The sequence below is a fragment of the Dermacentor variabilis genome, chromosome 5 (genome assembly GCF_050947875.1).
Source record: "Dermacentor variabilis isolate Ectoservices chromosome 5, ASM5094787v1, whole genome shotgun sequence".
Taxonomy (NCBI): domain Eukaryota; kingdom Metazoa; phylum Arthropoda; class Arachnida; order Ixodida; family Ixodidae; genus Dermacentor; species Dermacentor variabilis.
In genome coordinates this window covers 26,541,161-26,562,970 of record NC_134572.1, presented here as the reverse complement: position 1 = coordinate 26,562,970, position 21,810 = coordinate 26,541,161, and the positions used below count along the sequence as shown (strand labels likewise).

Here is a 21,810-nt window from a genome sequence, read left to right as displayed (position 1 = left end):
CGGACCGCCGTTGGCCCGCGCAAGACCGCGGACCTCGCGGTCCAACAAATCGCCGAGGCTTTTCCCACTTCAGTTTTGGCGGCGAACCGCATGCAAAACGCAGTGATTTTGGCGTAGCCAACGAATGTGGTCCGGCAACAGAGTGTCTTCAGCCAAATGCAATCTAGTTTCCGGATCAGCAAAAGCCAGTCGTTTCATGTCTGCCGTTCCGCCTACACGTGCGTGCAGGAGATATATTTTTTAAACACCATGTTCTCTTGGAGTGACGAGGAGGTTTTTTATTTTGTATCCCTCGTTGAGCAGTTCCCGGCTTTGCGGGGCTCGAGCCGGAATGATTACAATGATAACCCGACAAAGCTTTAGTGTAGCTGGTTGGCCTGCTCTGCCGTCTGCTATGGCGGTCCGCCGTGTGGATGTGCTCTGCGCCGGACCGGACCGCGGCGGGCCGTGACGTCGCATCACGTGACCGAGATCAGCCCGCAGACTTAGTCCGTCGTGTGGATCGGCCTTAAATGATGGTGCCGCGGCGGATCACACCGTTTTCGATGCATGCGGCAGGCCGCGCACCGCTCTTTTTTTTTTTAAATTCAGCAGCCGTGACCATCTGCACACGCTCGATCCACGCTCGCAAGTTGCGAGCCCTGGCGCAGGACAACTCTATATTAAAAAAGAAAGGTGGACTAGCGCTCAGCTGCATTCCTTTTCGACCTAGCTTAAACACGGAGAGAGTAGGGTACACACGACTATAGATAATCGATAACCTCAAGAAAATCGGGTGCTCACGTTGTAAACGATTATTCCCGTCGCGGTAGTCCAGTGCCTATGGCGTTGAGCTGTTGAGCTCAAGGTTACGGCTTCGATGCCGGTCGCGCGCGGTCGCGTTCCGATGTGGGCGCAGTGCAAAAACGCTTTTGCACCGCGCATTGGGTGCGGGTTAAAGCACGAAAAGTGGTCAGAATGAACCCAGAGTCATCTAATATACGGTGTGCCTGATAATTAGATCGTGGTTTTGGCCCGAAAGACCCCAGAATATAATTTTAAATTTTAAGCCATTATTTCCGCACGGCTTCATAAACGAAGTGAAGAGTTAAAAGCGCAAAAAAAGCGCAGGAAAAAAAAACAAGAACGAACGGTGCTATATCCCTGTTTCAACATGCGTCACGACTGCTTCATCGTCGCAGTCGCAGTTTAAATTCGAGGGTTAGCATCAAACAAATTGAACGCGAGCCAGTCAACGATATTTGCGGGGGCGTCATCGGAGACCCGAAACTGAATATGAAGACGGCGGGTTCTGCTTTGAAATCCCAGCCGATATACGCAGGTGTCTGCCGGAAAAAAAATCACAAACGCGAGCGCTTGTTTTGATGAGGAGCCATACAGTGAGGATAAAAGAGCTGTGCTTTCTTTGAATGGCGCCGGGCAGCCATAACATCGGCGCATGCTTCGTCGCTCGTCGTTCCCGGGTTCATTAACGCTCGCGTTGGTCCGCACAGCTTGTTCGTCGATTGCTCGTTTATCTTTCTTTATTTGTTGGGGGGAGTCATGTGCAAGGCCGCCCAAGGCCATGGCAGCAGCGCGCGCCGCAATTAACGCTGCCTCTCATTACGTACAAGGGCAGCTTCAAATTTTTCCGTGCATGCCCGTCACCATGCGACAGCGCATTATCTCGCGGACGTGCTCTTCTGAGGGCAAGTCTGTCAGAGAGGGCAACACCATTCGAGAGCCGTACTCGTGCACAAGATTCGTGCATTGTTCTGGCTCTAGTTACCTCGCCCGAGCGTCTATGGAGTAGTATGGTATGGTGCAGATGGCTTAGGCGAACGCCTTCGAGCAGATTGGGGCAGCGCTGTTTGCATTAGGCAGGGGTCAAATTTGCAAATGCTCTCACGTGACCAACATTCTTCGTTCGTTGAGTCGAGGGCGATATTACAGCGTTGCAGACCAGGCAGCTGTAACAACGATGGCAATTGTTTGCCATGATATTTCAGTTCGTCGCGGCTATATTTAATGTTTAACAGCGTGTAGCGAAGTTGGTTGTTGACATCCTCAAGGTCCTCCAACTATAATGCCAATTCTGTTACGTATGCATTCATGCCCTCAAAACAACTCATATGCTCAAATTAAAACAAGAAAATATTTATTTTAACTAGCAATTCATAATTTTTAAAACAAGATAAGAAATTTTTGCGGCACACAGAGCAAGATTAAGCATTGAAGAACGAGTGAGTTTCACTTCGGCTGCTGCCGAAGCACACATATTACTAGCCGCAAGCTCGTTCATGCCAGCTGACGGTGTCGAAGACACTAAGTGACCTGAGAAGCCTTTAAAGGGAAGTCAGAAGCGCTGGTGACAATGTGTAATAACTGCCAAAAGAAATGCAGAGGAAGAAGTCAAGGGATCGATTATCACTTTGGATTAATGCTGCGAATTAAAGCAAAGACAAATTGCTGTCGCAGAAGACGAGTCGCACAAAGTTGGTGCAAGTTTTGTCAATGCAGAAAAAGATAGGAAGAAGAAAAAAAAACGGCGAGCGAAGAAAAAAAGATAATGCTCAATGAGGTTCTGACGCGCAAGCGCAGCTACACGTTCAGTGGGGCGTGGCGCCATCAGCAACTTTGTACTTGCCTCTCGCATCTTTCTTGTTGCTGAAGAAAGCTGGACCGGAAATGGTCGTTAAGGAAAAATAAAGGAGAACGTGCTAACGGAGCCAAGGTTTTCTTCGCACTTTCTTCCTGGCTCGCGCAGAGCTCTTTTTTTTTTTTTATCGCTGTGGCTTTTGTATCTGTCGCTGTGGGAGCGTTGCTGCTGAAAGACGATCGAGCGACGGGCACTGGGACACGGGGACTCGCAAGAACAGGGTGCCCTCCATGGCTTGGACTGCTATCAGGAAATTAAGAGATCGGAATTCTTTTGCATGCTATTTCGTGATGCTACTCTGTACATGTATCCGTTCGCATCTAGCTGTTCTTGGTGCCTGCTTCCGCCTCTGCGTTATGTCCATCGTTCCACTTCCCGCTGTCGCCTGCCGTCTCGACTGCATTCATATGATAAATTACTAAAAAAAAAACGCCCTTTATACAAAGCGCCTGCCCTGTTTCAATGAGACCAAGATATCAAAAGCTGGGACGTGCCATCTACAACTCGTGCTGCCTCCTGTGGTCATTTTTATGGTATATCACGTCTCGATCACTCCTTGCAGTGGCCTGTATTTTACAAGTCAGGTTGAAATCACCGTGTAGCGCCTTTGCTGTCATGGTGCCGTCACTTGCAGGGCTGTTTGCTGCAGGAAGGGCTTCTTGACGATAGCGCAAAACACACAACGTGCCCAAGAAAACAACAGCATTATAGCGCTTACTGTACAATAGCTGTTAGCGCTGATGTTGTTATCTCGTTCATTCTCTGTCTGGTTGTTTGTTTGACGCTGTAGTTAAGAATAAATTATCATCTGTAGTTTAGCTTAGCATGTACTTATGAAAACGCTTTGACATGTCACGCAGAAAGCAGGCCCGTCTTGATATCAACAGAAGGGTTTTGCTTGTGATGTAGTAGCCCCTGTATAGGGATGACCGGATGGGGCCGTCCTTACATTGAAAAGTGGTCGAAAAACGCTAGTGTGGTCGACATCGCCAAAACCTGGCTGTCGCAACTCCTGAAAGTTACCGCATTTTTTAAAATACAGGGTTCGACACATATGCACCATATTATGAGACTATACATGTATACTTTGCAATGTAGGCGTTACGTACGTTCAGTTGACTGCGGCCAATGTCAAAGTAAACATAGGTATATACCAGATAGATCTTGTCGCTTTCTCTCGCAATTTTTATTGAGGACGACCACCACGGCGAGTGCTTTGTGTCGGCTGCAATGCAGGTTTCGCTGGATATTATATTCTCCAATATTGCGGTGTTCGGGACCTAAGAGATAAAGCAGTAGGGGCGAAGTGATCATTTAATTTAATAAAGCTTACTGACTTTCTTTATCTTGTAGTCTAGCCCATGGAATGTAGCTAGGGTATCGCATGTTGTGTGCACGTGCACGTATAGAGCTTGTTTACGGCGATAAGGCTCATCAGCAATCTATCGCGAGGACTACGTCCGCCTATATGAATGTCTGACATTGACTTCATGATGCATATTAAGGGTTGGGAAAGGAAGGCAAGCAGGACCAAGTCAGTGTCTATTGGCAAGCGATTCTGAAAAATCTCACCGGTTTCGACGAGTAAAGATAACGTTACTGCGGGCAGCTGCGCACCTTCGGGGGCTATGATGTCCAGGTGCTGATCACAAGGTCGCGCCTTCGATTCTCGCTGGAAGACGAGTTCCGATGTTGGCGAAATGCAAGAACGCTCGTCGGTGCTGAGCTCTGTGAGATAACTTGGCACCTCGCAGAATCTCTCCTACCCAAATCATCGCTTGCGGCCATTTGTGTTCAGGAATTTAAGCCAGGGACGATTGTCAGGACACTGAGACTACCCTTAAAAATTCTAGCAGTAGAGCATCATATTAATTGTGTCCAGGAAGTTTTCATGTCAAGAACTGTTTCAAACTACCGTCGTTTAGCATCACGAGGAAAATCATTGTCTTCCGTACGTGTCACACAGCAACAGTCACCCTCTCGCAGGTTATGAGCCCGTAAAATTTTATTGAACACACTACCGCATGCTGACGGCGCTTCCTTTGCTCAGTTCAATCGTCACAAAACACGCTTGGTCTGCTTTTCGGTCAGTGTAATTTCGCATGTATACGCACACAACAGCAACATGAAAACATGAGCAGCAGCAGTAGTAACAACATCAAGAGTATACACCAGAATTCAGTCGCTGACAGCCGACTGAAGGTTGCTATGACTGGAAAGTAACAGAGTTATATATATTTCTAAATATTCTTTATCGAACAAGTGGGGAAGTGCGCTTCCACGTTTAGAACACTTATGCAGAAGTTACATTGAAGTACTGTTAGCGGAAAGGTGCATTGTAATATGTTCTCGAAAATTAGAAATCTGAATATGTAACATCTTGTTGAACAGTGGCGCAGAATCTACATGTACAGTGAACTAATTAACAATTGTGTATGTTGGTTGCATTAACAGGCAAATCGCGTTCAAAATATGATAACACATACCACCTGCATTTTCGGTAGTGTGCTGTTCTTCACCAGCAACCGTGATTATGGGGCGAAGTGAGCGCGGTAGGCATTTACACTATATGGACTAAAGATGGGCACATAGACGACAAAGTCTTCGGGTACATTGTATCATACAAAGTGCAAGAACTCTTATTTCGCTTGTGAGGCAGTTTTTAAAAAGAAGAAAGACGAAGGCTAGTGAAGGTGTCTACAGATAAAAACAAAAATGTGATTTGAGGTGTGGCGGTGAACTGCAATGTGTTGCCTGCCAAAGTTCTGCGAAATGGATACGTCTACCGACATTGAAACTATATATATATATATATATATATATATATATATATATATATATATATATATATATATATATATATATATATATATATATTATCGGCATTGAATGTTACGGTCATGGAAGCAAGCAACCTGCATTGGTGCGCTACGCTCTTTGGTGCGCTATCTGGTGCAGAAGGCCTAGACTTTTTACATCATCACATACGACTTCTCAGCTATGATAACGTGCCAAATATTTGCATCCGATCTTGCTGCTCCTGGTAATATCTACCGTGCGAGTATTTATGCTTCTCTCTGGGCCATTTATGGCAGTCATGAGGAATGAAATTTGCTCAGAAATGACTCCGTCTGCTTACTGTTGCTGCCGTCGCTAGCGTAGGAGTTCTTTGGTGCATTTAAAATGTCGTACGTATCCTGTCTCTTGCAAAAACAGCCACTCGGGTCTGTTCATAGACGCTGGCATTACACGTACTTTGACCTGGCGTTGCACAATCACTCATGACGTTGTTATCGGACACGAAAAAGTAATTTTGTGAGCAACCTAAACACAAGTCGGCAAATACAGAATAAAGAATATATATTAAAAGTATCAGTGGCTTCTTGAAGACAAGTAACATTGGTCATCATAATATTGCCAGGTACCGAGAAAGCGCAGCTCCTGCAACACTGGCAATGCCAGGAAGCCTTGGATGTTGAGAATTGATTTTGGTCGCATGGTTAGGTCATGGGTGCGAAAAGCTCGAAATGTCACTAAATTCTTGCAATAAAAAGGTGCTATGCATCTACAACTCATTGTGTTTTACGCATACAGAATAAATTACGCAGAATTCGTCTCATATGCAGGAAAGTGCCTGTAGAATTGCAGCGTTCAGACGCTATTTTATGAATACGCAAATAAAACAAATAGAGAGAAAAATGCTTATATCATATTGCTCTCAAAGAAACATACAGCGAATTATCTTTGCGAAACGAAGCACTTCATTAACGCAGCAAAACGATTCTGATCGCCAAACATAATTTGCCCAAAAGTGCATAAGAAGATTTATGCAGGTCACTTCGAGCGATGCTCTTTAGTTGCGTCGCTGACCCTTGCGCCATAAAACTCCCTTAGTCATCACCATCACTTCGAATGATCTACTAGGGTTGGTAATATCGATGAACGATTAATCGAGTAATCGATTAAACGCATACCGCAAATCGATTAGTCTTCATCGATGTCCACCTTTCGCTTAATTGCCTTAATCGATTAGACATGTTCGTATAATCATTTTCTAGAGTTTGAAACGAGTGACACGAAAACTTTGAAATCGTGCTAGAATGGCGGGGCACGAGCAGTGACTGTGCGCCTGTGGACGAGCGGCTGTCGATCGTTTTTCCCGAGTGATGCCGAGCTGAGCGCTTCACCTTTCCCTCTCCCCCCACTGGCCATGCCACCACGCCGCTCAAGGCCGGAGGCCTGAAATCGCCGCTCGATCCAAGGCTTACGAGTGGTTGATCGTGGTGTCACTCCCTGTCCACTAAAGATGTGGCACACCATTCGCGCCAATTTGGAGCATGTATTTGACATAGCGATGGAGTTCATGTCGATTCCAGCAGACCTACATATCTTTCGAGCGTCTATTCTCGCATGCTGGTTATGTGGCCATTCACAGAAGGTGTCCGTTTCACCCAAACAACGCAGCCGATTCACATTCCTTCACTCTGTGGAAAGAGCATGTGGCTTAAGATCCTAAACCAACAATTTTCTTTTCCCCTGTGCATTTTGCAATTTCTTGCATATTTTAATCGGAGTTCACCTTTCACTTTTGCCATTTTTCTTATTTCTTGTTTAACTGTACTGCACAGTGCTTCACTAGTGTCATGTATATTATTTAATTCTGCTCTAAGTGCCATTTTATAACATATATTGTTTATCTTTTCAATGGCCACTAGTGCCAGCTCTGTTTAGTCTTTAACAAATTAAAGATTGCTCTTTATCAAAATTTATACACTTGTATTTATGACCTTGTTCCACCTGTCAAACTTTAATATAGGGTCGTACAAAAGTAAATAACTGTGTGTCATACTTTATAAAGTGGTCGTCAAAAGTTTCGATTAATCAATTATTCGATGAAAAAAGAACTTGCATCGAAAGCGATTAATCGATTAAACGCTAAAATGATGAATGAAAAATCGTTGATCGAATAAAAAATTAATTGACCATCCGTATGATCTACTGTAATTCCCTTGCGTCACACGTGAGATTCGATAACAAAAGTGATAGAACCGTATCCTCTCCTCCATGCTCCCTATCAATTTTTTTGTTTTCACCCTCTTGTATGGCCAGATGCATCAAGACTCGTTACAACACAAAGTGTAGCTGCACGTTGAATACAACGAGAACAGCAATCGGCTGCAAAAAAAGAAAATCACAGTTCTGCACACCCTGCTCGTGATGCGTACTGCGCACCGCACTTGACTCGAGCACTCAAAGCTGCCGAAACACCGTCTGATGTGGCAGCAGAGGAGCAACATCTTCACAGCACAGACACGAGCGAATAGAGGAGCTCGCTTAGACGAGGCGAAAACCACCCGCTTTCTGTATAACGCCTGTCCGCATGTTCTTGCGATCGCCTACCTATCACCTGTCGGTCGACATAGCCAGGGCGATCAACGACGTCGCCATAATGCCGACACAACTTGACGCCGGGATGGTGTGCAACGCCGCGCTGTTCACACCCGCCGGACGAGGCGTACTCTTGCGCGGCGGCTCTGACTTGTCGAGCGCCTTCTGCTGACTGAGAACCGTGTCGATGTCGTTGCTCGACGAATGATCGTTCCTGCTGAGGTCTTCACCAACTGCCTCTCCTTCGCCTTGAGTATCGGACACTGGCAGTGCTACTGTTGGGAGCAAAGACGCTTCGACCATGTCTTGCTCACCATCGGTGGTACTACCTCCTTTAGTCATTCTGTCGTCGAGTATACCGGCCGTAGTGGACTCCGGGTCGTCGTCATCATCATCGTAATCATGGCTGCCAGGCGCCGGGAACGAAGGCGAGGGGGTAGAAGCAGTATGGGTAGCTCGCAGCCTGGGATGCTCGTAGTCCTCGCGGCAGCCCAGTTGCTTCAGGTTCAGCCTGGCCACCTTGGAGCTGCCGACACCCGGCTTGGCAGTTGGACCAGCGTCGGTGGCGTCGAAGTCACACTTGATGTGACGCAGTTCCCTGCGGAACTTATCACTGCGAGTGATGTTCTCCAGGTGCAGCATCCAAGCGAGCCGGCAGTCGCAGCTGAACTGGTTGCCTGAATCATTGAGAGAACATGAGCGAAGTGTGTAAGGTTACGCTTTGGAGAAGATAACATTATGGTGAGACAAATGCAATCGGTTGCATTGTGATCGCCTCAGGCGATCATGAAGTAGGGTGCATGGAGTTAAGTTGAACAGTGTTTCAAAAATGTGTGATTGGCCGAAATGTAACCTATACGTTTCGTGTCTCGATGCCCTGTCAGCGCTTTCTTTCTCTTCGAATTTCGACATATTGCAAGAACACTTGCGCGCGAGCAGACCTGCACGCACACACGTACACGCGCACGCGCTTGATAATTCGTGTTGCGTACCGATTGAACACAGGCACCGAGGTAAATCTAAAATACCTTATTCTTTTCACAAGAATACATCGTTGGGGTAGAACGTTGCGTTAGGCGACTTTAATTCATGCTTGGTTAAAACGCTGCTCTAATGAGACGAAGACAAGAGACACAGAAACACACCACGAATGCTCGTGATTTCCATAAGCATTCAGAAAATTAAATGATGACTTAAGCGAAGAGTTAAGTAACTTCGTGGGGTCGAAAATCCGGATTATTTTATATCTTTAGCTGCTCGAACTGAAAGAACGACGGCAGCTTGAAAATGTGCTTAATTTCGTGAGTTAATTCCAATATAACACCATAAAGAATAAAAGCAGTCTGATACACACACCGTCGCAAAACAAAAGGCATTTTCAGGGGCGTGAAATGCCACGAGGAGCGGTGTTACGTCAAACGGAGAATGAGGCAACATACGAAACAAAACGTAAACATAAAAAAAAGGGGAACAAGCCAGTAGAAATTGGCCGCAGTGGCGCTATTTATATACAGGGTGCTAGGTGGCATGTCTCCGAAGCGAATAACTCGAAACAAGTAAAAGCAGTCAAACGTGATAAAACCGTGACAAGGCCACCATGGTGGCAAGACGAAAGGAATGTACGAAGCTGCTCGAGGCACACGCAAGGAAGCGTGTTGTTCCAGCGGCGGCGGCAGGCGACGCTTCGTCGACAGTCCGCCGTATTTCATTTCCGGCCACCGCCGCGGCGGTGCCTTCGTGCCCTGCCATTTTCGTTATCCTCACTCCCCGTTTGTGTTTCTTATGTGCCGTCTCGATAGTACTGTGCAGCGCTGAAGAACCTACATCTGGTGTCGACAGAAGTGGTGGCGCAGGCCGTCAATGCACCGTTGTCCACCGCCGTGCACTACATACCCGCGGCTGTGTCGTTCCCACTGAAGAGCGGAAAGCCGAGGACAGCACGAAACCGTGGCGTCCCACTGAAGTGTTGAAATGACGATGTGAGGTTATGTGCTTTGAATAGTTAGAAATGTGCCCTGCAAGAACCGTTAAAATTAGGAACTATCTTTTGTTTCATATTTTTTTTTGGGTACTGGTAACCACGTCGCCACATGCCGTAGCTTCCGCAACGCCGAGTCATCGCCCATGACTACGTCGCCTAAAATGGCGAGCAAGTGACGGTGCCGAAGGCGTGGCCAGATACAAGTGCTGTGGTGAGTGCGTGCGCTTTGAGTAGTCACTTATCTACACGCGGTCTCAAAATATAGCGCTACTTTTGTTGTGGTGTTGGTGATCGTCTCAGGGGGCACCGGTTAACTTGTTCAGCGCTGCAAGGTTCTAGAGAGTCCCCAGCGGATGACGATGCGGAAGCGGCCAATCGTCTTGACTTCGTGGGGACCCGTAAAGGGCGGGCAGGGAAAACATTAAGAGATAAAAGCTCGTTGAGAGTAAAAACGGTTGGGTGGAGCAGAGAGGAGCAGAGAGAAAGTTAAGATGCCGTGTCACTTGCGCGGTGGTCTGTAGCCAGAAGAAAAGGAATGTAAAAAGGAGTGAAGGAAGTAAGGAATTGTGGCAAGCGGAGACAGAGCCGGCAGAGCTCGGCCGAGGATGCGTCATCAAAGAACGAGCGCGCTTGCCTGTCGCGGAATGGTTTCGCCACAATGAGAAATGGGTCGGGCTACGACGCTTACCTCCGAGACTTAACGCATAGGAGCCCCGTACCGTTTTCCGTTTTCTTTTTCTCTCTGGACAAAAATAATCAACCCTGAGAAGCCTTTCTGCGCGCGTTCTTGTTCTTCCGCCGACTTCTTATCATACCGCGCCGTAGTGGTGCTGTTGTGGTTGGCTCGGTGCCAGGTATGAAGGGCACGTGCTTCGGGCGCGGTTTTCCGAGCGCGGGAATCCACTTTTTTGTATCTTTTATTTATTTTACTTTGGTAGGAACACCCACTTTAGTTCCTGTCGTGGCTGAGTGGCGTTGACGAAGCTGATTGTGAACAGGTGCAGACACAATGTTGCTGATGGAGGACGCCACGCACGTGCTGGCGTGCAATCAGAATCACGGCGCGTGTTTTAGCACTTTAAGAGAAAGAGAAAAACAAATAACGATATCTTTATTTTTAATTCGGCAGTATGCCCTGCATCATCGTCCTTAGCTTTGATACAGGAATAGGGGGCTCTAAGCAGCGTCAAGCCTCTGCTCCGACAAGAAAACGAGTTAACCAATTTAGTTTAAAGCGATTTTCGGGAAAATGAAAACACAGCTGTCTATGAACGATGTGGACACAATTGTCGGGCTCCGCAGCAGAAAACGTCGAATGCAGTTTTTTTTTTTTTGTGCTCTTCGGGATACCAAGGTACGTAGCGGTTTAACTGCGGGCGAAGCACTGTAGAGGGAACCCGCCGTGGTTGCTCAGTGGCTATGGTGTTAGGCTGCTGAGCACGAGGTCGCGGGATCGAATCCCGGCCACGGCGGCCGCATTTCGATGGGGGCGAAATGCGAAAAACACCCGTGTACTTAGATTTAGGTGCACGTTAAAGAACCCCAGGTGGTCGAAATTTCCGGAGTCCTCCACTACGGCGTGCCTCATAATCAGAAAGTGGTTTTGGCACGTAAAACCCCAAATATTATTATTATTACTGTAGAGGGAGCAGAGGTTCAAAAATCCTTGCACTGCCATGGTCCTGGTCGTTATGCTGCAGTTGAGAGCATCCGGCGGTAATCGGCATCATTATGAAGAAAGTGTGCCCCGTTATTGCGGACCTTCGTTTATTTTTCGCGAAAAACAAGAAACAGTTTCACTTAATCTGAACCTGCGACTAACTCAACGAAGAAAAAAAAATGTCAGTGCCCTTTCACTCTGTGAAGAAAGATGACCAGCGAAGCTGTGTATGTGAGCCCCCTAATAGAGAAGTGCACCTCCGCCGCGGGTCGGCCCGGCATTACACTATCTTCGGGATCGGCCCACGTATGGGGAGTGTTTACCGCCTACTTCACCTCCGCCACGGATTGGCCTGGCGTTGCACTATCTTCGGGATCGGCCCACGTATAGAAAGTGCTTAACGCCTACGACACTTCCGCCGCGGGTCGGCCCGGTATTGCACTATCTTCGGGATTTTTTCTACGCGCGGACACGATAGTGGGGAAGTAGCCCTTAACAGGTTCGCTCTAAAAAAAAAATACTTCGTTGATACCGTGTCTCATACCCCTGACACACGGGCACTTCGCAGGCCTTTGGACTAGGGAACATTTACCTGGAAGTCGTTCACGCGGGGGAGAGGGGCAAAAAGTTTTTCCTTTAGGGTGCAAGTCCTCTGAGGAAGGGGAGGCATCTAAACTCCATTATGTCCCTAGGGGGTTAACCTTGTGCGTCGCTCTTCAGCGACCCAATACTTGATGAAACGCAACGGGCCTTATGAATAATTTTAGGGCTTGATAGTATAATTTTATAGTTAGATGCAATTTGACCGGATACACTATTCTTTAACGTGTTTTCAGTTTCAGTATCGAAGCAGTGCCGTGTGCTTTACGTTGCGTACTGAATACACACAAAGGAGACCACGCCATACCGTGTGTCAGCGGCGAAACTTCTTTCAATAAATGATCCTTCTGCGTAAAAGTGTGTACTTCAAAGGTGTTTAGCTCGTCCGTGCGCTCGGGGTATTATACATATTTAGCCGCCTTCCTTCAGTGTAGGAGATAAGTTCCGTCTTCGTGTTGCCTTCCTTTTTATTCTTTGTGTGCATTGGCAGTTTTAATTGTTTTCTTATTGCTCCACCTTTCGGGCGTGTCATGGTTTGGGCGCTCGAGAGTGCTGATAAGACGTTTGCTCTCTCTCACGAGCGGGAACGTATGAAAAAACGAAGCTCGAATGGTGCTATGCCCCTCACGATCGTCGAAGTAAATGACACACCTCGAAAAGAGGTCGGAACATGTCCGTCAGCATCGCATATTCATAGATAAAAGAAAGCACTTCACGTTCTTTTTTTCATTTTACTTGGAAATTCGCAAATCTGACGTAATGAACCGCCGTAGCTGCCTTTCTGGCTCGCGTTTCTCGCCACAGCAGCCACTGTCTTCCTTGTCTGCGAGACCCACGCTTAGCTACGAGAAAACTGTTGCATCTAGGTTCCACTCCACTGCACACAACTACCGTGCGCAGTCCAGCTGTAGTAGCCCCGACGTGCGTTATTCACGGAGGAACTGATCAAGGGTATTGCGAACGTGCGCCGAAGTAGATGACAAACAACTGTAGACGAATTCTTTTCGCGCTGGTATAGAAAATGGGGCCGCATTTACTCCATTCCGTTGCTTTGGGCGTGCTATATACGCGAAGGGCCGCAAACGTAGCCTACGACGCTCCTGATCATTCAGAAGAGAGCTCAAGCAGGAATCGTTTGTGTTACAACGTGTAGCAAAGTTCCAGATAAATAAGCGTAGGTCTGTCGGCCGAGTCCTCGTATGGAGGGTATATAGTATACCAGAAAAGTGTCGTGTTCGACATTCCGTGCTGGTGCTATACGGATGCACTGCGCTATTAGCGCCCGCATAGAATCTATGAATAAGAAAAAAGAAAAAGGAGCCATACATTAATGTTAGTACTTCGAGGAGGTATGCAGTCGTGCGTGTCGTGCTATCACGTCGAAACGTAAGAGAAATGAAGAAGGATAGCTTGTCGGGGCTAAATCGAGCTCGACGCAGACAGACCAAATGAAGAGGAGTGACCAACACGACGCGAGTGCGGTGTTCACTTCGCGAACATGTACAGTTTGTCTGTTTTTCTCGTCGCGAGCGAGCGCAGATGCAGCAGCGAAGCGCGAATAATAAAGAAAAAAGAAAAAAAAACATTAAAGAAGGCGAAGTTGCGTCGCCGGAAGAAAAACAAGAACACGACGACATTGGCACGAAACAGTCCTCCGCTCACGGTTGTTTCGCATGCATGCATGCATGCACACGCGTTGCAAAGTCGAAGCAGAGTAAAACCTAAACAAACAAATATATGAGATATCGACCACAACTGTACCCGTACTGAAAGTAATGACTTCAGTAGACACACATGCGTTGTGCGTGCTGAGATGCGCAGATAAAGAATAATTTTTAAAATTGCCGGTGCCAGATAGCGGTTCTTAGTCCTTGAGCTAGAATTCTCGAAAAGGTGGACACTACTTCCACGAAATTGGAATGCGTAATCAACCAATTAACTAAATTTCTGGAAGTACCTTCTAATCGAGTTACTTTACGGCACATATTGCAAGCTAAGAATTGTAGCTGTTGCGTGCTCAAGACGTATCCACTTGGAACGAATACTCGGGACAGCACCAGTTTCGAGACATTAATTCCCAAAGTGCGCGAACCAGTACAGCGTTGTTCCAGTAATATCTTGTGCTTCAATGCATAAAAAGGCGTTTTCTAAAAAGAAAATCGACTAAAAAGCACAGCAGTGTACTCTTACGGCAAGTTTGACGGCGCATACCTACAAACCGGCGTCATCCTCCAAATTGTTTACAGGTGAATATACCTCGCAAGCTCACTTGCTGCAATCAGTAAATGGCAGTATGTGACGTAATTGGGTAAAACTTAATGAGTGATAGTGTGTTCATTCTTCAATCACTCATTTTGATTTCTAATGCAAGTAATGTCCTCCTCATTGAGAGTTCCAGCTTAATCATTTAAATTGGGTTTCTGCCACAGGAAGTTTTCTAAACCTCTCTACCACCGAAAAAAAAAAACTCATCTTGACGTATGTAGTTAAGTATGCATTAGCTAGGCCATCAGCGAGACTCCCCTGTTTTTTCTTTCTTTGGTTTTCATGGTATTCTCTAAGCTGTGACTGAATGCTCATTAAAATGGTCTGTTTATGCATGTTACATATAGCAAGGTTAGATGAACCCGATATAACGGGCGGCGACACTGGCCCTCCCGTGCGACCTTATTATTATGATCGTCTATGAAAGAAACAACCGCTGTAACTCGGCTGTGAGTGCGGCTGGCCCGCTGATCGCGCAGGTATTGCGGAGAAGCACCCGCCTGCCAGTGCAAACGTGTGCGTCGCTGCACGAGCGTGCCGCTGCGGCGAGGCCGCGCGCGCTGCGGCGCTCGTGCTCGTGCCACACCCGGGCAGACGAGAGGCGAGGGAGGCACGATTGGACGCGCCCCGGAACGTGACCGCGGCCCCGCCCGTCTCTCGTTCCCGCTCTTGTCGTTTTCTACCTTTTATGCCTGGCCGGCGTTTCTCCTACTCCATCCACTGACCGCCTCCTCGCTCTCTTTCTTTCTTTCTTTCTTTTAAAATCCAGTGGCCGTAACCTCGTCTTCGAGGCAAAGGGTTCCCTGCGCCCGGTTTCGGTGGGCTCCTTGGGCAAATGGAAAAATTGTTTTCGTATGCCCATGGTCGGGTTGTGGGCCGTTGGTACTCGCATTGAAGTGACTGCTTTTACTGCCGTTAGACTTGTTTTATTTTCACAGGCGTGCGCGTAAAACAGTGGGGACGTGGTTATGTACAGTGACTCGCGTTCGTTGTCGTTTTATTTATTTTTTTTTTCTCGTGGAAGTATGTGTGAGTGCCAAACGCGTGCTAATGTCTCCTTTTGGGTTTCTATAATTTCTCACATTAAAGCAAATTCCTGTTTCGCCGGTAAGAAAAATGCTGTAAGCAGGCTGCTCACAATCTCTCCAGCTGGATGCCAGTTTACCCTGTCTACAAGCACCACGGATCAGATTAGAGGAAATAGGCCATAAGTGAAAGACACGTAGTGCCGGCGTTTTGGGCAGATTGTGACGTCAAAAGAGAAAGCAGGGGCTGGCGGGTGCGACCGAGAGTATAAACCGCAACTTATCCCCCACCGAGCCACCTCCATTCCGGCTTTATTGGCAAATACCAGGCTATTGGTCTGGGCGTAGCGCAGTGGTGGGGCAAATAATCATTGTCAGGTGGCAAGCTGACAGATTTGACACGTTCGTGAATTCTCGCCTAAAGCATCCCTTTCAAGTGCTGTGTCGGCTCCGTGATCGCTGCTGCTGATCCTTTATTGAGTCCCAAAGCGCACTCGCGACAGCATTCAACAGAAGCCAGTGTCTAGCACGCACTAAAGCTGGTTGTACAGGCGACCTGTCACTGATCACACCAACTTATCGCCGGCCTTGTTCTTTTTTGGTGGTATTAAACTGTCCGTAGCGTCGGCTTTGGATGAACATATATACTCATAACGGATATCTGCAGATTTACGTCCTTTATGACCCTCGGCTGCGAACGAATGTTCACGCGACAAAACTACTTGACGTCCTTCCTCGTAATGCTGGGAATTGACGAATGTTTCCATGCACAGGAATGGCCAGGATACATTCGTCATCCCAAAGCTATCCGTGCGCTGCCTGTACCAGAGGTCGATTACGGTAAACAGAATATTTGCCGCTTTCTGTACAGAGCGCGAAAAAAATGTTTTTATTCGTGGCGTACATGGTCTGGATATTTTTTGACTTGGCGTAATGTTTTATGAGATTTAATGGACATTCTGTTTCGACGCTGTTTCTGTGCGTTATGTTGTAGTAGTTTTAGAAAAAAACAATCGCGCATACATATCTTAATACCTCAGCATATTTTTTCGATTTAATCATTCAGGTCTTTAACGCGCACTACCGCTACGACCTGCAATGACGTGTTAGAAATGTCAGCTCCGTGTTGAAGTTGAGAAAAATGTTGCTTCAACAAAGCGTAAGCGTCCACGTCCCGTCCTTCACTTAATATCGTCTTTGTAAAACTGAGCGCAATATAACCTTGAAAGCGGAAACGCAGAAGGTATCCGAGAAAGTGGTCGCTGGCCTGGTGACAGCTGTGACAACGAAATCGATAACCACGACGACAACGGTGAAGGAAAGATGATTATCAGAACGACACGAAAGCTGCGCTTTAGCGACAAATCGCCTTTCCTTTTTTTGTCGAGGACTTCTTCTGAAAAGAGCGCGTGATAATGCTTGTACTTGTGACAGGCTGACAAAACTGCATGAAGCGCGCTCAAAATCCACGTCACTCTAGGAAGAATGTAGGTTTAAACGCGCGTATATTCGCGGCGTTTGCAGCAAGGCCGCACACTGGAGCGCGCCAGCAAAAGAGAAATGAAAAAAAAAAAAAGGCTCCGTGGCAATTAACGGCTCTTACATGCCGCGTCGCGGAAGCCTGTGGAATGAGCAACATCCTCTCACCGTGACGACGAGCGAAATGCAACGTTCCGCTCCGCGTGCAAGCACGCGCGCCCGCAGCGAGTGCGGGAGCACAATTTATAACTCGAGCCCCGGCGTGCCCCACCTCCTCCTGGTCCTCGTGGCTAGACGGTGTGACGCGGTTCGCGCACTGCCGCGACGCCCACTATGCAGGCGTGGAGGGTCGGCGACCAGGGCAAGCTGCCATCACTCTGCGTGCGCCGTCCGAACGCACGCCCTGACCCACGAAAATGTTGCTCGACCGCGAAACACTCCGGAGCGATGGCTGTTACGAGAACTTCCGAGCCTCTGAGTTTACCCAAGTTATCGGGCAATGCCGGTGGTTTCATTCACTCATTCGGGCGGCCAGCCACTTTGCCAAGGCATAAGCACTCGATCCCGCATCATGCGCCGGGTCGATGGGATTGCCGTGCACCGCGGTGTCTCCTAAACTAAAATTTTGATATTATTCTTCATCAGACCAAGTCCCCTTGTCCCTTACGAAGCCCATGTAAGGCCGCTTTGATTGTATGTGTACTTCCCAAGTGTCGCGAGTAGCTCACGTTCGTTGTGTATAGAGAAGGGGTCCACTCCCCTACACGTCCGGGGGGCAACCATTTGTGTTTTGTGAGGTGTCAGAAGTCCCGCGTGGTGTCGGGTGACGAGTCACGGCGGGCACCAGGGTGGCGCGGTGCGGATTCGAAGAACCCAGTATTGTGCGCACTGAGTTGGCATTACGCCGACGGCCATAATAGGTCCCCACACAGCTGTACGCGATGTTGTGGTGCCGGGTTACGAGTCCCTGGCTGGCTGGAGACGCCGCCGAGGTTTAGCGTGGCCTAGTAATATTGGCCGCGTGCTGCATGTACGGAGCGCAGGGCCCTACGCGTCCGGGAGGCAACCGTCGGGCTTTGTTGTTGAGTGCTGAGAAAATCCCGCCTGGTGTTGAATGACGATTTACAGTGTGCGCTGTAGAGATGCAGTGCACATGCGAGTAGTGCATTCGCAGAACGTCGTCTTGTAGACAATAAGTTTGGATGCCATGGACGGTCATAATTCTACCACGCGGACAAACCTTGAGTGTCGCTGCCGTACGCGGTGTTGAAGCCCCGGCTTCCGAGACATTTGCGGGTTGGAGACGCCACCGACGTTCGAGGTGGCCTAGAAATGAATTATGCGAGCCTGGCGTGTTTTGCTGGGGCCGTCACTGACTACGCAGAACTGGGAGAGGGGAACCGAGTTTTAGGAAGGAGGAAAAGTGTTTTGTTTTCCAATATGTTTGCTTTTAAGAGTAAGCCCATGCCTTTGGGTTGTGGCTTAACATCCCTTTAACTCTCATTGGCAGCTACATCTGTGGGACGGACCAACGACGCTATCGCCCTTTTTCGTTGCCTGCTTGAGCTATAATAACAGGGACGATATGCTGTCCCTCAGACTGGGCAGAAATCAGTATTGCTGATAGATCAGTGAGGCTCCGTACCATGGACGTTAAAACGTATCTGGGCTCTATTGAGACAGTCGAAGAGTGAGACTTTTTTAGAGCGCAGCTCTTTGGCGTCCGTTCCTGGGTTTCGCGTCGTCGTCGGCGTCGTCGTCGGCGTCGTCGTCGGCCTCGTAACCAGCTCCGCCCCCCTTTCATCCCCCCAGCGCTAGCAGCGACCGACTGATACCGCTGGATGCCGCTGACGCCGCTAGAGAGTCAAGATAACGTGACTGCATAGAACACCGTCGCCGCCACGCAGAAAGAGGAGGAAAGGGTCCCCCCCCCCCTGTTCTTGTGTGGCGGATAGCTGGGGTTGACTCACTATCGCCGTCAGCGGCATCAGTCAGTCGCTGCTATCTCTTTCCTCCTCCCTTTATCGTGTTGTCCGCTTGCTGCGCGCGCTTCTGCCCCCATCGTTTGCCGCTGGGTGTACACGCCGCCCCCCTCCGCTTCCGCTTACTGCTGGTTGCTCTCGACGGCGGCGATGAGCCTCCGCTTCGGCGGCGCGAACTGCAGGGTCTTCTCGGCGGCGGCGATGAGCTTCTGCTTCAGCCTCGCTTACTGCTGCTTGCTCTCGACGGCGGCGATGAGCCTCCGCTTCGGCGGCGCGAACGGCAGGGTCTTCTCGGCGGCGGCGCTTAGCCTCTGCTTCCCCCACGGCTGTGACAACCTCGCGAGGCACTTGTATAGATCTCGTCTTTGAGAATCAAGCATTGGTGTACCAAGTCGAACATATATCAGTCTATTTCTCCGACCACAAAGCTTCCTTCATGACTGTCAAGAACTGTTAGTGGAGTCTTTGTTAAAGGAATACGTGTGAAAAATAAAAAAAAATTATGTGATAGCGCATACATGTGTTGCTCGATTTCTTTGCCTCAATCTATCCAAAAGGTGAAACAGCTTATTTGCTGCGCTCAAATTTCGCATTAGGAAGTAACGTAATCGTCGGTAATTTTTTTCTCAGTTGTTCAAGTTGTAATGCATTCGTTTTATCTGTCATGCATATGCAAGTTTACCTGTAAATCTTTCTTATCTTATATCTTATCTTCTTATTTTTCTGTAAATGCATTATTAATATTTCTTAAATATATCTGATCTCCATCGCCTCTTGTCTTCATTCGAGCAACAACTGCCGATCATCGTCCGAGAAACTTCAGTTCTAACGGAGAAGCAAAAAGGACAAGAGACAGGATAATCTTTACTGCCCCTTTAGCCCTTACAAAGGCAATGCCCTTTGCAGAAACACTAGCTCCAGAAACATCTCTTGTTCGTCCACTTTTAATCATTTTAAGACTCCGACTTTCTCCGAATCTCTGTCTTGGTTGAAGACGATGTTACGGAATCTCGGCCAAGAATCGGATTTGAAACCCTCTATTCAGCATCTAAAATGCCACAATTTCTGTGTCACTGCCGAAGGCGGAACTGCACGTTTATGCTAACATAATGTCTGGCTTTTACGCGTTAGCATGTCAGTCCAACAGGTAATAATCTATGATCCTCCGCTTCACACCTGCTTCTCTATGCCGGAAGAAAATATTTATAATCCGGCTTTTCTGTACGGTATTAAGGCTGGTCCAAAATTCTCCAGTCCTTATATCAATATTCCGGATGATCAAATTCTTTTTCTGGACATATTTTGCCTTTTTCGGAAATGGTTCAACTTCAGGTTGGCTAACCAGGCACTACGACTGAATATAGTTTAGCGTGAAGATCACTGACACCTTTTGGCGTGCAATTAAGATCGTCCTCAACCGTTAGCACGCTTTTGGGAAACTGTTAACCGCAGCGCCAGTGTATTTCGTAGCACTTTCCGAGGTCGCATATCTATGAAAAGTGGCATTATTCTTAGGATTTCTGGTAAGTATGCATGGTATCACGACTCATCGGCTTCAGTTTCACAAATAAATGTGCCGTAAGGTGACTGATTATAAAGTTCATTAGCATATTTTAGTTAATTAGCAAAGCTCTCGTTGAAACGTTTCTTTTTTTTACTGTTGATGCCCGCCGAGCCACGTAGCCTATCTGCAAAAACAGCAAGGGCCGAAGTAAGGCATACATATTTTTTTTAGAATAAAAACGAAAAGCATACGATAACGGGAGTTATTTCTTTCTTCTTTATTTAGTAATCGTGTTGCTAATATCGAGCTGTCGTTAAGCAAACATGAAATTAAATTTAGTCTGACATATTTCTTTTAATCTGATACCTGAATCAGTAGGTTTGCAAAATAGATAAAAATTCCGTACTTCTCGCATGGTCTGCTTCGTGCAACATGCGTCCGCCTTCTCCTTCTCGACGTGTGTATATATATAGCTGGGAGCTCGCAGTGGCGGCCTAGTTCTGCTTACTAGCGGCTAAGTACTCGCGGTTAAGTTAACGAGCTCATGCAAGCGTTAGGGACACGCAGGTCGCACTAACCAAAACAATTTGCAGGGGGTCACGGCTGGCAGTGTATTTATTCGTAATCTCTGTATAGCATTTACTATTTCTTAACTCTGGTGGTGGGCAGCATGCAGTGTACGTGATAGCCTTCCTTCAGTGATACAATCAGCCAGTCACTTCCGCTTTCTGCTCTAACGGCACGCAAGCACCGGATAGTGTATTCGGTTGACTCCCTGCGTAAACTGTTCCGTGTATCGCTTATGCTCTCTCATATTTGTGAGATCTGTTCTTTAATTTCTTACTTATTGAGCTTTGTGGGCCTTGTCAGCAAACCGGATGAATCCCTACTATGTGCATGCCTTATAGTGGAGCTTCGACGCTTAAGGCTGCTTGCTTATTAAGATGGGTCGCTTATTACTTAGAACTGTTTGAATTTTTCAGCGGGGTGTTGCTGTTTTCGTTATTATTCAGTATCTGGCGATAAAGTGGCGCGGGCGGGTTGCATTGTTGTATTGTCGTGCTGCATGCTACTAAAGTATTACTGTGGCTCAAGTGGCAACGTAAAAGCGGGGTATGAAACATTTCAGCTATGCTTAGTGGGCGCTGACTTCCAAGAAAACTAAAAAAAAATTAATTGTAGGATCTTGGGTGCCAAAACCGCGATATGATTAAGGCACACCGTAGCGGTGGACTTAGGAATAATTTTGACCACCCGGGCCTGTTCTTAAAGTGCACACAATGCACGG

General features: G+C 47.6%; 1 protein-coding gene across 1 annotated transcript in view; it reads right to left on the bottom strand.

Moving 5' to 3' along the window:
* Positions 1-5,496: 5,496 nt before the first annotated feature.
* LOC142582368 (uncharacterized) overlaps positions 5,497-21,810 on the bottom strand; it is a 52,895-nt gene continuing 36,581 nt past the window's right edge. Inside the window, exon 3 of the mRNA XM_075692011.1 lies at positions 5,497-8,703. Coding sequence (XP_075548126.1) covers positions 8,042-8,703 — 662 coding nt within the window. The 3' untranslated portion in view covers positions 5,497-8,041. The remainder of the gene's footprint in view (positions 8,704-21,810) is intronic.